The sequence below is a fragment of the Panthera pardus genome, unplaced genomic scaffold (genome assembly GCF_024362965.1).
Source record: "Panthera pardus isolate Hobbes unplaced genomic scaffold, ASM2436296v1 HiC_scaffold_25, whole genome shotgun sequence".
NCBI lineage: Eukaryota > Metazoa > Chordata > Mammalia > Carnivora > Felidae > Panthera > Panthera pardus.
Window position 1 is genome coordinate 89,649,841 of NW_026526821.1, and position 15,661 is coordinate 89,665,501.

The 15,661-nt window shown below is 45.2% G+C and overlaps 1 protein-coding gene across 6 annotated transcripts in view; it reads left to right on the plus strand.

The window, feature by feature from the left end:
- Nucleotides 1–15,661, plus strand: part of TET3 (tet methylcytosine dioxygenase 3) — a 105,485-nt gene that overhangs the window by 71,503 nt on the left and 18,321 nt on the right. For all 6 annotated transcript variants that reach the window (XM_019442087.2, XM_019442106.2, XM_053890837.1 and 3 more), the window contains 3 exons: nucleotides 2,146–2,236; nucleotides 8,462–8,555; nucleotides 15,159–15,367. In XM_019442087.2, coding sequence (XP_019297632.2) covers nucleotides 2,146–2,236; nucleotides 8,462–8,555; nucleotides 15,159–15,367 — 394 coding nt within the window. The remainder of the gene's footprint in view (nucleotides 1–2,145; nucleotides 2,237–8,461; nucleotides 8,556–15,158; nucleotides 15,368–15,661) is intronic.

Consider the following 15,661-nt stretch of genomic DNA (forward strand, 5'->3'; position numbering starts at 1 on the left):
CCGAGGCAACAACTCTCTCAACTTGTGACAATGATTTTCTTGTGTTTCTTTATACAACCATATAAAATCACCATTGTCTGTAGATAAAAAACCGTTGAATGTCTGCAAGCTCATATTTCAACCTGGTAATTTTACCACCTCTGTGTGGGCCTTTAAATAGTATAGTTTAGTTGAGGCTGTTTTTGTATATTATTTAAATGTAATCTTACTGCTTTTGTTCTTTGGTATGTGTCTTTCACTTGCCGTGATGTTGTGGTATTCAACCATGTTGTGGAAGGTTGTGGATTCTCAGTGCTAGATAGAACCCATTGCACGCCTGTGCTACATTGTATTTATTCACTGTTGCTGGATTATAGGTTTCCAGTTTTGACTGTTGCAAACAGTGTTGCTCTGAAAATCTTTGTACCTGTGTTTTGATGCATGTAAGTAAGATTTCTTCTAGGACAGAATCAGTAAAGTGGGGTGCGCTGCCTAGTTTTTTTATTTTTTGAAAGCTTTTAATTTTGAGATAATTTTACATTTATAGAAGAGTTGCAGAATTGGTACAGAGAGTTCCTGTATACCCTTTATCCAGCTGCCCCTAATGTGAACATCTTACATGATCGCGGTGCATTTAAAAATAAGACATTCGTGTTGGTACAATACTATTAACTGCAGACTTTGAATTTTGTCAGTGTTTCCACTGATGTCCTTTTCCTATTCAAGGACCAATGTGGGATACCACATTGCATTTAGTTGTTGTATTTTCTTTAGACATAAAACAAACTTACCAACTATAGCACAGTATTTGTGGAAAGTTCTTTTTGTTTTTAGCCTTGTAGTAGCCAGTCAAAACTGCTTTCCACAGCTACTATTACATAGTCATTTGGGTCGTGTTTCTTTCACTGAGAAAAATTCATTTAAAATTCATCCATGTTGTGTGCAGCGATAATTTGTTCTTTTTAAAAATAATTGTAGTGAGCGTCATATAAAATGAACTATTTTAAAGTAAGCAGTTGCGTGGCATTTAGTATAGTTACAGTGGACAACCACCACCTCTGTCTAGTTCCAAAACACGTTCGTCACCCCAAAACCGAACCCCGTACTCACTCAGCAGTTACTCACACATTCTTTCCCTCCTCCCAGCCTCCGGCAGCTGTCAATCTGCTTTCTATTTCTGTGGCTTCACCCATTCTGGAGGTTTCATATGCATGGGATCATACAGTATGTGATGCTTCTTTCACTGAGCATAATGTTTTTGAGGTTTATCTACATTGTAGCATGTGTCAGTCCTTCATTCCTTTTTTTTAAATTGTGGTAAAATATACGTAACATAAAATTTGCCATTTTTGTACACTGTTTTTAAGTGTACGTTTTAGTGGCATTAACTACACTCACAATATTGTACAACCGTCACCACTACCTGTTTCCAAAACTGTTTCATCCCCCTAAACAGAAACTCGGTACCCAGGAGGCAATAAGTCCTCCTTCTCCACCCCTCCCAGCCCCTGGTGACCTCTAATCTAATTTTTACCTCTATGAACTTGCCTATTCTGGATATCTAATCTAAATGGAATTATGCAATAGTTGTCCTTTTGTGTCTGGCTTATTTCACCGTAATGCTTTCCAGGCTCATCCATGGTGTGGCATGTATCAGAACTTCATTCCTTTTTCTGGTTGGGTAATATTCCATTGTGTAGATACCCCGAATTTTGTCCATCTATCGATGGACTTTTGTGTTGTTTTCACCTTTTGGCTCTTGTGAATAATGCTGCTGTGAAATTGGCATCCAAGTATCTGTTGGAGTCATTATTTTTTATTCTTTTGTGTATATCCCTTGTAGTAGAGTGGCTTGCCTACCCCAGTCTAAACACACAGAGTAGTAAACTGAATTGCAGGGTGGTTACATCACAATCTTGACGACACTTGATTTTACCAGATTCTTCAGTTTTTGCCAATATGCCCTGTGTGTTATGGTGTTTCACTGTGATTTTAATTTGTATTAATGATTCCTAATGGAGTTGAACACATTTTCACATATTTATAAGCCACTCAAATTTCCTGCTTTGGAATGTGCCCATTAGTTTTCCTGTTGGTGGTTTGACTTGCTAAATTAATGTTGTTGAGTTGATGCCTCCAAATAATGTTTACTCTGTGTTTCTGCAGAACAAATAGTGGAGAAAGATGAAGGTCCATATTATACTCACCTGGGATCTGGCCCCACGGTAGCCTCTATCCGGGAACTCATGGAGGAGCGGTGAGTGACGCACAAATGTCCAAGGAGAGCTGGGCAAGTTGTTAGTAGAGCATGGAATTGAAGCACCTCTCGTTTTCATTGCCTTGACCAGACCACACACAGAAAGGAAGCCAGGATATCCGGACTGTGGAGGGTTGAATATGGGATTCTCACCCACAGTGCTTCTGGATTTCTCTGTCTGTTGGTCTGCCCTCTAGATCTTCCCCTCCCCAGCTTTTCTCTCTGTCTTGAGATATTTTCTTACTGATGAGGTCTGGTTAAATGACTCCGTGTCCCATAGTGTTTCCTGAGGTCTGAATTTTGCTGCTGGCTTTTCTGTGCTATTGTCATGTTCTTCTGCCCTCTCTGTGGCCTATAAGTTCACAGTCAGAGCTAAAGACTTCATGGAAATCACATCATTTTTTCTTTCTTTCTTGTTTTTCAAAACTACCTTATAGGTGCTATTTTGTACCTCCACTAGGAAGAATATAATGTCTCCTCTTTGGCCAGTAGGCGCCTATTCAGTGTGTCCTGAGTCGTTCTGATACCATCCCAGGAGTCTCTCATAGCTTTCTCGATTCCTTGTACGACTGTATGATCTGGGCTCGCATTCTGTGTCTATCCACGAAGTCCTGGTCCTTTTTATTGGGGGAAAAAGTTTTCAGAAAACAAACTCTGGTACGAGGTGTGCTCATCATTTCTAGGCCATTTCAGTAGAAAGAGCTAAGATGTATGTGTAGATTTTTTATTTTTGTTCTTGATTGTGATTAAATACATCATGAGTTTACATTGACACTTAGAATTCAAACTCAAGACTACACGGTTTTTACATAACAGCCCAGTTTTGTTTTTCTAAGCAGCTCGTGTAGCTAGAGACTTTAAATTTTATGGGTGGGTCCACAGCAGATATTAAATGCTATGAGTTCCAATGTACAGAAAGGTAAAATAGCTTGGTGATTGAGAGCATGTGAACGCTGAAGCTAGACGTAAGGTCTAATCCTGGCCCTGCCACTTCCTGCTGAGTCCTTGGGTAAGTTGCTCTACTGCTCTGTGACTCAGTTTTCTTATCTGCAAAATGGAGATAATGTAAAAGTACATACACATTGTAGGAGAATTATGAAGATAAACTGAATTGATGTCTGGAAAGCACTTAGTGCTTATAGGGAAGTACCACATATAGGGTATCTTGTCTCATACAACATCTACTGATGGAAATCTTATAACAAGCATTAGTATAGCAAAGGCAAAGACTATGTAGACATAAACATGTTTGCTCATACGTATACATCATATACACACAGATGTGTGGAAGGCAGAGTGGCTTAGAGTTTCCCTCAGATCTGGGTACCATATTTTGTCTGAGCAGGGGAGCCAAGAGAATCCTGTCATCAGTCTAGCAGGGAACGTGAATTTGAACTGAAAAACTGTATTGGCATCTTTGAGTCAATAAATGGTAAGATGGATAGAGGACTGTGATCTCCCGTAACGACTCTTAATTGTCCTGTACCATCTGGCAACATTTGTATTCAAAGTAGCCCATCAGAAAAGCATTCAAAGACTCAATCTGTAAATTCAAGCCTGCTTGAAAGTGGACCTCTGAGGCTGTGAGAACGAAACATTTAAAACAAGGTGTGTGTTGCATGTGTGTGCCTTCGTGTGCCAACGTGCATGTGCATTGTGGTGCCAGGGTTGGGGCAGGCAGCATTTTGGCCAGTGACTTTCTGGTAAGAAATAGCAATGCTCTTATTTGCAGGTTGAGGGCTGCAGGGGAGTCACATGTACAAGTTGACCTGGGACAGTTTTTGTGTTTGTTTTTTGGAAACAGTTCTACAAAATTTCTAGACAGCTCTCTAAATAACTTTTAGTTATGGAAGAGTATGTTTTGAAACAAGGATTAAGAGATAGTGATAAAGTTGAGATTTGTCCTTTTTCCCCCCCCTCATTGCTTTAAAAATAACAGCCAAGTGTAGAGTCTTCAGAAACTGATCCAAGGGAGGAATTCCTGTCGAGACCAGGAATACTTGTGTTTTTCCTCAGCAGCTGGTTTATTTTTATCTTAAGGACCTTGTAAATTATGTAACAGATTGTATTTCCATCTTTGTTGGCTGCTGGTTAAGCTTAGAGCCAGATTTGTGTACCCCCTATTGGGAGGAATGTAATTTCTCATCTTTGGCCCATGAGAACCTATTCAGGTTCACTCCTGAGTCCTTTTGACATAATCCTAAGGAACCTTCATTAGCTTCCTGATTTCTCATATGTTGAAATTTTCTAGGCTCGTCTCTCAAAAATGCACACAAGACCGTACTGCTTGCATTCTGTGTACCAACATTACGTTCATCTTTTCCCCCCCTTTACTCTGATTTCATCACCTGTTTTTATCTTAATAGACATTTTTTTTTTTTTTTTTAAGTTTTCTTGTGGAACAAGGAGAGGAATGAATAACCAGTGAACATCACCAGGCTGGGGGTCTAGTTTGTGAATGGTCCAGGCTGTCTCCCCCACCCTCTCTCTACAGGACCACTCTACCGCCAGAAGTGGGACAAAGTCAGGAAGGGGAAACGAGCTGAAATCAAGGAGACGTTGGTGCTTTTAGCTTCTCTGGTAAAGATTTGGAAAAAGGAGGGGCAGTCAAACGCAAATCCTAAAATATTATCCCAATTTATTTATGGGTTCCACACATGGGAATCCAGGTCCCCACTGATGTACATTCTTGTGGTCAGTTGTACAAACCCGTATCTCAGAATGGTGTGCTGCACAGAGCCCCATGTCATCTATCTGGGAAGGGGATTCTCTGCAGCCTAGGAGCTCATTAAATGTTTATTCTAAAAACAGAGAATCACCACTGTGCTAGCAGATCCTCTGAGTTTAGGGAACTAGTCTCATTACTGGGTGGTAAAGGTAACCCCAAAGAAGTACAACTTTAGATCAGTGGCTATCAAACTTGAGCGTGCTTCAGGGTCTCCTGTAGTGCTTGTGAAAGCACAGATCCTTGGCCCTACCCCAGAATTCCTGACCCAGCAGGGCTGGGATGAGACCTGAGAGTCTGTATTCCTCCCAAATTCCCAAGTGATGCTGATCTCAGCACCATCCTTTGAGAACCACTTGCTAAGATGATCAGGTTATCTTTCAAGATAAGGTTTCAGCCTATTCTTTTCAGACTTAGCTTAGGGTCTAGGAGTTCATCTGTATGCAGGAATGAACATTATTCAGATGTTCTAGAATATCATTTTAATGCTAGGCCAGAGAGTAAGACATTTAAGAAAAAAGAGCTAAATCCGGAGTTGATTGGTTGTCATTAAGCACAGAGAAATTTCTCGCTTCAGGAAAAAAAAAGAAAAAGAAAAGGTCTAGCTGATCAGAGTGCTTGGCCCTTTTATTTGCTCTTGAATACGAAGTTCAGTGCAGAAAGTGTTCCTCTGATGGGTGGGATGGGGGGAAGGTACTGGTCAGAGAGCTCGTGTCAGTGTCCTCTGCTCACCCTCCTGAGGGAAACACAGTATCCTGTTTCGGTGAGAGCAGCGTGGACGCCTCGGGCTGTTCATCCCACAGGGACCCCAGGACACACCAAGCACCCAGGCTTTGCACTTGGGGGCCACTTCCTGATAAATGTTTGTGAAATTGAAAGTTTTCCAGGAACCAAACAAAAGCAGCACTATCTGGTCTTTTCCTCTTGAGCCAGGCCACACTATATAAACTCCCCCAGAGTCCTGTCTCCAAACACATTCTATAAGGGACTAACATAGCCTTAGAATTTTAATGTGCTAATTATCAGAAACACTTTTCACCTCGACAGTGTGCTCTGTTTCACTCAAGAAACCAAAGAAACCGTACATCAATACTTTAAAAAAATGTATTCTCTTTCCCAATTACCAAAATAAAACCTGTCTATAAAAGTCTTTTTTAAAAAAAGTTTAGAATAAAGCCTTCCAGCAATTATCCAGAAGAAACCTTTTTTAAAAAGTTTGATGTCTACTCTTTAGTTTTTTGTCAGCATTTATAGATGCACATATAGAGAGAGATTTTAAACCAAATGGGATCAGTCATAATGTACCCACTATTTGTAGCCGCTACCCCTCCAGCCCCCAGCTTAATTTCTTCCATGTTAGTACATAGCATTCTGTCGAATCCCTTTTAATGGCTACATGGTTTTCCAACATACAGAAGTTTATTATATTTATTATAGTTCAGCCAATTCTGTACTAGATATTTCAGTTCCTAATTTTTCAGTTGTTGGCACAACAAGGAACACCTTGTGCCTAACTCTTGGTGTATCTGTACAGTTATTTCAGAGGTGTGGAGATTCCTGGAAGTGGAGTGGATGAGATAAAGGAATACAGATCTCCCTCGCTACCCAAAAGTAGAGCATCCCTTTGAAAACTTTCCTAAACTGAAAATGGCAATGAAGTGAAGAAGCAGTTACCATTAATGTATATGGGAAAACGTCTGAGTGTTCCTGGACCCCCCAAAATAATCTCTTTTAGGCTTTCTGATACCTTAAGATAAATCAAGATAAAGCACAGATGCTCACAGACGCAGTTCCGCTCTCTGGTGGCTGGAATGCTGAGTGCAGTTCCTGGGCCAGGAGCTTGGTGGCGCCACTCTCGCGGCACCACTTGGGGTGTGCACTGCCTCTGTAATGGCTCGTTGCCAAACGAACGCTGAACGCTATTTTCATTCTTTGCCTTTCTTCGTAAAAGCAAAAATTCTCTTTGGATTTCTTCTGGTTACCAAAAAAACAGGTACTGATGTAGGTCTTTCGTAAAAGCAAAGTGGCATAACATGAGCTTCTGAAAGGTGAGGGATACCTGTATGTGTAATTGTCTATGTGTGTTTGTAGAGACTATGTTAGCTGTAGTGTGTATGATGAGATATCTCTCTATTAAAGTAGTATATTAAAAAGGGCCATGACCAGAGTGGATTCATTACAGAAATATAAGGATAGTTTGATTTAGATACTCTGTTAAAATAGCACATTCATATTAATTGATCAAAGGAAGACAAAAACAGTCATCTGTGTCCTTTGTTGCTAAAAGTGCTTTTGATAAAAAGAACCCATTCTTGATTAAAAATCAAGGCTTGAAGATGCCTTCAAACTAAGTCAGTCTCTGTCTCTTTCCCAAACTCAGCTAGCTTCCTTCTCAGTGATGAATAGTTGGCAACATTTTACAATCAAGTGAGGAAATAAGCAGAGATGCTCACTAGCACTTCAGAAGCCTTGGCTGGTACAGTGAGGCAAGAGAGTGAAAGAAGGGCATGAAGAGTGAACAGGAGGAGGTGACAAATCACCCTGTTTGTCGATGATATGATTTTGTGCCTGAAGCTAAAAAGCTATTAAAAATAAGACGGTTCAGTAAGACGGCTACTTATGTTGTTAAGAATTAATATTTAGCAGGCTCTCTAACCCTCACGCAGGAGCTTCAAAACACTTTAAACAGTGCATCTCTATGGATTATGTAATTTGTTCTCCTTCCAAGCCTGGGAAGTATGGGCCCTTTTTATCTTCATGTTAGATTAGGAAACTCAGGCCTTGAGAACTTCAGTCATTTGACTACAGTGCTGCAGCCAGAAAGCGGCTGGGGAGCATTCAAGCCACCGATGCCTGTGGCACCATAGTTGTGTGGCCTTGGGCAGGTCAGTTCAGCTCTGGGGCCATAGTTTGATCACTTCTGAATTAGATGGTCTCGGAATCCCCGAGTGTGTGTGGGCCAGAGCACGAGTGTGTGCAGTGTGTGTTTACTGCCAGGGCAGTCTCGGAGCCAGATGGTGCTTGGTAGGGTCACTTCCCCTGGCCTCAGCTCTCTGTCCTCATCGTGTTCAAATGTCAGCTGGGGATTGTTGAAAGAAAACAGTAAGATTTTCCCCCATTTATTTTCTTTTGTTTATTGACTGTATAAATAACAGGGTGACTCCACTAACAAGGCTGGATACAAATGCCCATGTTTAGCCTTTGGTTTGAGTACCTTCCCTGGAGGTTCAGAATAATAATCAGGGACACTGTGTTTGATGACCCCCTCTACCCTGAGACAGAGCTGGGCAAGATGGACCGGAGGCCCTGTGGGCCTGTACGTGGCTGCTGTGTCTCCAGAGGCTCTAAGCACAGAACAAACATTTAAATCCTTCTCCTTCTCTGTTGACCCCACAGTAACTAAACCCATGCTGAAGCACACTGAGGCTTGCCTTCTTACCATAAGCTGCTCTCTTCTGGGGCTTCACTGTGCTGATGGTGGCTTCTGTCTCCCTCACCAGGTATGGAGAGAAGGGGAAAGCCATCCGGATCGAGAAGGTCATCTACACTGGGAAGGAGGGGAAGAGCTCACGCGGCTGCCCCATTGCAAAGTGGGTGAGTGTCAATCCTGTGGTGGGGGCTGCTGCCTCACTTCCCTCACCGCAGGCCAGGCCAGAGGTGTGTGTGTGGAAACAGACATGTTTATTGTTCAGGGGAACGTGGGAGCTTGCATCTGTGCTTGGTTAGGGTCATTTTCCCCCAGCCTGAGCTAGCCTCGTTTTATCTAAACACCAGCCCCTGGCACCCTGGGCTGGCCTCAGAAAAGTTCTAGTCCTTATGCTTGGTTCATACTCTCCCCGTGGATCAGGGATGTGGTTGAGGGGAGGCTGAAAGATGTCATCTTACTCAAAGCTGGGCCCCACTGTGCACCATTTGACCCCTCTGCCCCTCCATATGCCGGTGGCGTTCCTATCTCTGGTCCAGAAGAACTAGCTAGGCCTCTAGGCAGGGTCGGGGACAATCTTGCATCTACTTTACTTCTGAGCCACTGTTCCCTATAAGGCAGCCTGAGTGTCCCAGCGAGGGGAGCGTCAGTGACTGTGACCCTCGTTTCACCCCCACACAGTTTTCTGACCTTGCTCTTCCAGTCCTCGAGGAGATATTTAGCATCACTGCAGAAGCTCAAGAGCAGCAGCAAGTCATCAGGTGTGAGCTCAGCACTGTGCTGGGTGCTCGGTATGGGGATATGCCTCGAAAATGAAAGGGTCTGTCCCTGTGCTCAAGCTGCTTATGGTGTAGAGACACATGAGATAAGATCACGGAGACTTGAGTGATCAAGGTCCAATTATGAGAGGCGAACTCAGTGCAGTAGAGTTCAGGGTCAAGGGATATGAATGGTGGGAGGAATGTGAGGCTTTGTTTCTCAGAGGAGGGTGACGTGCATGGGATCACAAATACAGGGCCACATTAAATGGGCTGATGAGGGGCGCCTGGGTGGCTCAGTCGGTTAAGCGTCCGACTTTGGCTCAGGTCATGATCTCATGGTTCATGGGTTCGAGCCCCGTGTCGGGCTCTGTGCTGACAGCTCAGAGCCTGGAGCCTGTTTGGGATTCTGTGTCTCCTCTCTCTCTGCCCCACCTTCCCTCTCGAAAATAAATAAACATTAAAACGTTCTTTTAAAAAATAAATAAATGGGCTGATGGGAGAGCAGAAGCATTTCTGGCAAGGAGAGTCATGTGAGCAAAGGTAATAGGCTGTGTGAATATACAGCTCACTGAGTGAGGGAAGGTGGGAAGAAGACCTTTGTCAGCCTGTGTCCATGTGCACATGGCTGTTTTTGTCTCGTATACGCCATACCTTTGCACCTTTGTTTTTAATGAATATGAAAGGTGTCTGTACCTGAACTATCACATACCTTTTTTTTTTTTTAGCAATTTTCGGTCAGTATTGCAGAATTATATATAATAAAAGAATCTGGAGCTACATAGAGCCTTCACAGGTATGAGGAAGTATAGTGTCCCCACCCTCCTGAAAGATAGGTATTACAGTGGGAGGGGGACTGTATCCGTCTGTGGCTGATCAGGGTGCAGTGTTATCCCTCAGAGAACCCATCAGCGACATGGCATCTGCCCTTATTTCTGCTAATCCATGTAGTCATTGGAGAATTCCACAGTCCTGGATGGGAAACTGAAGATCCTCACAAGGTGGAGCCTGGGGACTTTTCCATCTTCAGAAACAGTTGGATCAAGGGAAGAAAACAACTGGCTATGTAGGTGGTGTCGAAGAAGAGAATATGCATTTCTGGCCCCAGAGCTCTGGGGAGCAGCACCTGGGGAGCAGCAGGGCTGAGGAAGGAGGTGCCCAGGTGAAGCAGTGAGCTTAGTTCCTGGGGGCAGGAAGAGGGAAGCAGAATGATGGAGGGGGAGGAACTTGGTCTTCACACGTTGGTCCTCCAGGGTCTGTGTGCAGATGCCCAGAGCGGAGCACACGTGGCACCTGATGTTTTGTCCAAAAGATGAGACAGCTCATGGGTGTCACCAAACCCCAGTGAGTGATGCCAGCTTTGAAAGAAAAGCCCAGATAGAAGGGAATGCATAGTGACCACGTTCCCAGAGGTGGGGAAATTCTTGTATCTGACGAGGGAAGATAAAAGGAGAGAGGAAAGAAATGGTGTTTTATAGGAAGGGCAAATGGTGGTAGGTCATAGACTATTCAGTGGTAAGAAAATGGTGGTGCAGAGTTGTGTTTTTCTTTTCTAGCTATCTCCCTTAGTGCAGTGGACTTCTCTTGGTTTTTGCCTACACAGCCACCAAATACCCTATCTGTTTTGGTGGTAGAGCTCATCTAAAGAGTTCTACCTCCTTGGAAGTTAGAGAAGGGCAGGCATTCCCTTCCCCTGCTTCCCCCCCCCCCCCCATCCACACACACACACTGGGAAGTGACCCATAAGTGCCAAGAGGGGCAGATTGTCCTTAGTGTCATCGTGGCGTCAAGAACCCAGGCAGTAGTCTGTGGCTACGGGCGAGCGGCAGCATCCAGCTGCCTGTGGTGGATGGTGCTTCCTGTGGTTCTTCCTGCCCACCGCCTGTTCTGGTCTCCCATCTAGAGCCTGGGTTTTCATCTGAACCAGGTTCATGTCTTTGTCTACAGCCTGAACCCCCAACCAGTAGGTTCATCTAAAAGCAGTGTGTCTGACAAATTCTAGACTTGCCTGGCCAGGCTCTTGGGGGACAAAGTTGAAGCGCATCATGGGTACCCAGCAAATGTGTGTTGAGAGAAGGATCTAAGAGAGCAGTGAGATAGCCCAGGGAGCCCACTGATAATCTGCGGTTTTGAGGTGGCTTGTACAGAGTATGGAAGTCGGCAAGCATGGGAGTAAGGGAGTGACCAGGTAGCATTCCAAAGGCTCAGAATAAATGGAGACATGCCAGAAGCAAACACCACAGACAGCAAAAATGCGCTTTGGATACAAGAACCTTGGAGATGCTGCTTGGGCCAGTCTGTAAAGATAACAGGGGTCAGAAAGCAGATATTTGAAGGCCTCTTGAGGGCAGGGTTGGAACAGACCTCCTGGGGAACCCCAAGGGTTGGAACTAAGTACCGGGAGTAGGAAGACAGATGTGGGCTTCCTTTGGTGCTGTGCTATTCTTGTTCAGTGCACGGGGGATTCCTGCCCAGCTGTGGGGGGGGGGGGGTGCTGTCTGTGTCTGTGGTGGGATATGAACCATCCGTATGGCCACACTCAGGTACTGGTGTCTTCCTGCCTTCCCTTGGCCTTTTGATTTTTGCGCTTGGTGCATTCAGTCCTGCTGGCTTCCTTCCTTCATAGTGTGGGTAGGGAGCTCCACTTTATTGTTTTCTTATAGTTTTTTTGAGTGTACCCATCGGCCTGTGAGGGTGTGGCCACAGAGAGCTGTCTGCTTGTGCTTATCACGTTTATGTGTTTGCCACTTGGGAAACCAAAGAGACGTGGCCTCAACCTCAGCTTTGGTAGGTCAGGTGTTTCCCTGTGTGCTCTGAACACATGTTGCACGTGAGGGCGATTAATTAGCCAGTGCCCTACCCTGGGCACTGAGCAGAGATTGACAGTAGTGCCTCAGAAACCCTGGTGGCAGGGACTGCTGTCTTATCAGTACCTGTGATGTGTGATCGTGAACCTGTGTTCACGATGTGCCCGGCTCAGTCTGCGGAGGCCAGGCAATCGCACAGGGAGCTCTAATACTGCATGACTTAATGACATGTTTGTGTGTTACTGATCCCAGAAAGTTTTAAAAATAATGATATAACCGATGCTTCTGTGGGTTGGCTCAGAGCAGGAACTCATGGGCCAGGGATATATTTTGTTTAACGTGTCCCTGAAAATTTTGAAGGAAATCCTGACCTCTGCTACAACCTGGATGAACCTTGAGGCTGTTATGCCAGGGACCAATTCTGTATGACTCCACATGTATGAAGCACTGCCAGTAGTCAAACTATTCAGAGAGTCACAAAGCAGAATGGTTGTTACCATGGACTAGGGGCTAGAGAGAAGGGAGAGTGAGTGCTAAGTGGGTACAGAGTTTCTGTTTGGGAAGATAGAACATTGTAGAGGTGGACAGAGGTCTGGTGACGGCTGCAGAACAGCGTGAAGGTACTTCTGCGAGTGAGCCATACACTTAACAATGGCTGCAGTGGTAAATTTTACATCATGTGTATTTTACCATGATTTTAAAAATTGAATTAGGTGCTCACATCTTTGAAAGGAGAGATTTCATGTAAAAATCTAGGTTTCTGTTTTCTTCTTGTTAAAATTGGAAGAGGTAGCTGCACTAGGCTGGGATTCCCATCAGGCAGTGGTTGATGGAGAGAAGGCCTGGCTTACCCATTTTGAAGGGGCGTGTGCTTTTTCACTTGGCCATGGTCCACACCACCCCCAGTTGTCCATCTGGCCCACTTTCCTTATTTATACTGCCTGCCTGGCTGCCTCTTTGGACAGCTCCCTGCACTGCTGTACTCATGACCAAGTGCGTCTCCAGCCCAGGCCTCTCCTGACCTCCAGACCCAGTGTATTGGGGTCTTACTAGAAATAGCCACTCAGACATTCCCAAGTAGCCCCAGCGTGTTCCCAATTAACTCATCAGTAAACAACCCCCACTCCACCCACTGTCCTGTGCCACAAAAGTGGAAGTCCGTTTAAGACTTTGCCCTGTCCCTTGGGGTGCCTGGGTGGCTTGGTCGGTTAAGCATCCGACTTCGGCTCAGGTCATGATCTCACGGCCCGTGAGTTTGAGCCCCGCGTTGGGCTCTGTGCTGACAGCTCAGAGCCTGGAGCCTGTTTCAGATTCTGTGTTTCCCTCTCTCTCTGCCCCTCCCCTGTTCATGCTCTGTCTCTCTCTGTCTCAAAAATAAATAAACGTTAAAAAAAAAAAAAATTAAAAAAAAAAAAAAAAAAGACTTTGCCCTGTCCCTCATCCCCTAGAGTCAGATGGTCCCAAGGTCACCTTTCTCCTCAATGAGTCTGAATACATTCCTTTTCCTGTTTCATTCCCCACTGCCCTACTTCAGCACTTTATCCACTTTTGTTTGTATTTTGTTTGTTAGTGGTCTCCCTGTCACTCTCCCCCTCCACCCTGCCATCTGCCTGCTCCTCTTCTAGAGCAGGAAGCTACTTATGAAAGCCCCTTGTACAGACTTTTTTGTGGAACCCCTGCCTTGAGTTCTTTTCCCCTGAAAGCCCTTCCCAGTCTGCCCTCATCCCTCCCCTCTTCACAGGCCCTCATCTTATCAGGTCACAGAATTAGTTTGGGCTCTTATGGGAGATCAGCCACCTCGTCCCCCAGCTCCCGGGCCCTTTGCCATGCCGCATCTTTTTGGACAGAGTTCTGGGTGTGAGAGTTAGGTGAGAACCTGGCTGGGCAGCAGTGCAGAGCCCAAGGCCCTTGCTTTTGTTTTCTTTAAGAGCCTTATTGAGATATAATTCACACACCATACAATGTATCCATTCAAAGTATATAGTTCACTGGTTTGGGGTATGTTATTAATTTTTTAAAGTTGTGTTAAAGTATACATAACATAAAATTGGCCATTTTAACCATTTTTAAGTGTACTGTTCAGTGGTATCCACTACATTCACATTCTTGTTTTGTTTTTGAGAGAGCGAGGGAGGGGCAGAGGGAGGGGGAGAGAGGATCTTAAGCAGGCTCCACGCTGTCCGTGCAGAGCCCGACACAGGCCTTGATCCCACAACCCTGGGTTCATGACCTGAGCTGAAATCCAGACGCTCCACTGACTGAGCCACCCAGGCACCCCAACATTCACATTGTTTTGCAACCATCACGACTCTGTATTTTCAAAACTTCTTCACCATCCCATGCAGAAACTCTATACCCGTCAAGTAATAATTCCCCACGCTCTCCGCCCCAAACCTGGCAGCCACTGTTCTACTTTCTGTCTCTATGAATTTGACTATTCCCTCTGTAAGTGGAATCACACAGTGTGGATCCTTTAGTGTGTGGCTTCTTTCGCTTAACATGATGTTACCCAGGTTCATCCATGTTGTCGCATGAGTCAGATTTTTCTTCCTTTTTAAGATTGAGGACTATTCCGTTGTTTGGAGGGAATAGTTTGTTTAGGGAATATTCCGTTGTTTGTTTATCCATGCATCCACTGATGGACTCTTGTGTTGTGCCCGCTGTCTGGCTGTTATGAACAGTACCTGACGCAGTCCCTGCTCTCGGTCACCCTGGGTATATTCCTAGGAATGGCATTGCTCGGTCATATGGTAATTACATATTTAGCTTTTGGAGAAACTACCCAAAATTGTTTTCCACAGCACCAAGGCCCTTATTTTTTAATTAAAATCATACAGATATGCAGCATTTTTTCTGTAAATATTTTAAGATACATAAAAATCTCTGAATATATTTTGGCTTACCAATTTATCTGTGTGTTTTTAGTCCTAAGTCTGTGTAATTCATCAGTAACTTCCGTTTTGTAGTAAATATTTTTTATTTTGCTCTTAAAAAATAACTTTTGTATTTATTATTCCTTAATTGTAACGGTCTCTTAGCCTGTATGGTTGCCATTACCAGGTTGTGGTATCCTGTGGACACTGCCCTAAAGACCTGCGTCCCCAGGTCTGGTCAGCAGAGGTGGGGGGTGTATGGCATCCCATGCAGAGGAGTGTGGGGGCATGGCTCCCACAGTTAGCAGTGCCCTCCCCACCCCACCCCCCTGCAGGTGATCCGCAGGCACACGCTGGAGGAGAAGCTACTGTGCCTGGTGCGGCACCGGGCAGGCCACCACTGCCAGAACGCGGTGATCGTCATCCTCATCCTGGCCTGGGAGGGCATCCCCCGCAGCCTCGGAGACACCCTCTACCAAGAGCTCACCGACACCCTCCGGAAGTACGGGAACCCCACCAGCCGGAGATGTGGCCTCAACGATGAGTACGTGGGTGGGATCTCGGCGCGCAAGGGTTGGGGTGGCTGGGCCAAGTGTCCATTGGCAGGCCTTGGGGGGCAGATGCAGGGGGAGACCCTGGGCCCCCCTGAGGGCGGCGCTGGCCCCTCCCAGGGCCCTGTCTGTCCTGCAGTCGGGACTGTGATGAAAGAAGTTCTCCCACAATCCTGACCTGGGTTCTTCTGGTCCCAGCAAGAGAAGGGTCCCTTGACTTAGCTTGGCTCTGCCGGTGAACCTCAGAGGGACTCTGAGGTTCTAATGGTGGAACAGCTATGAGTGCA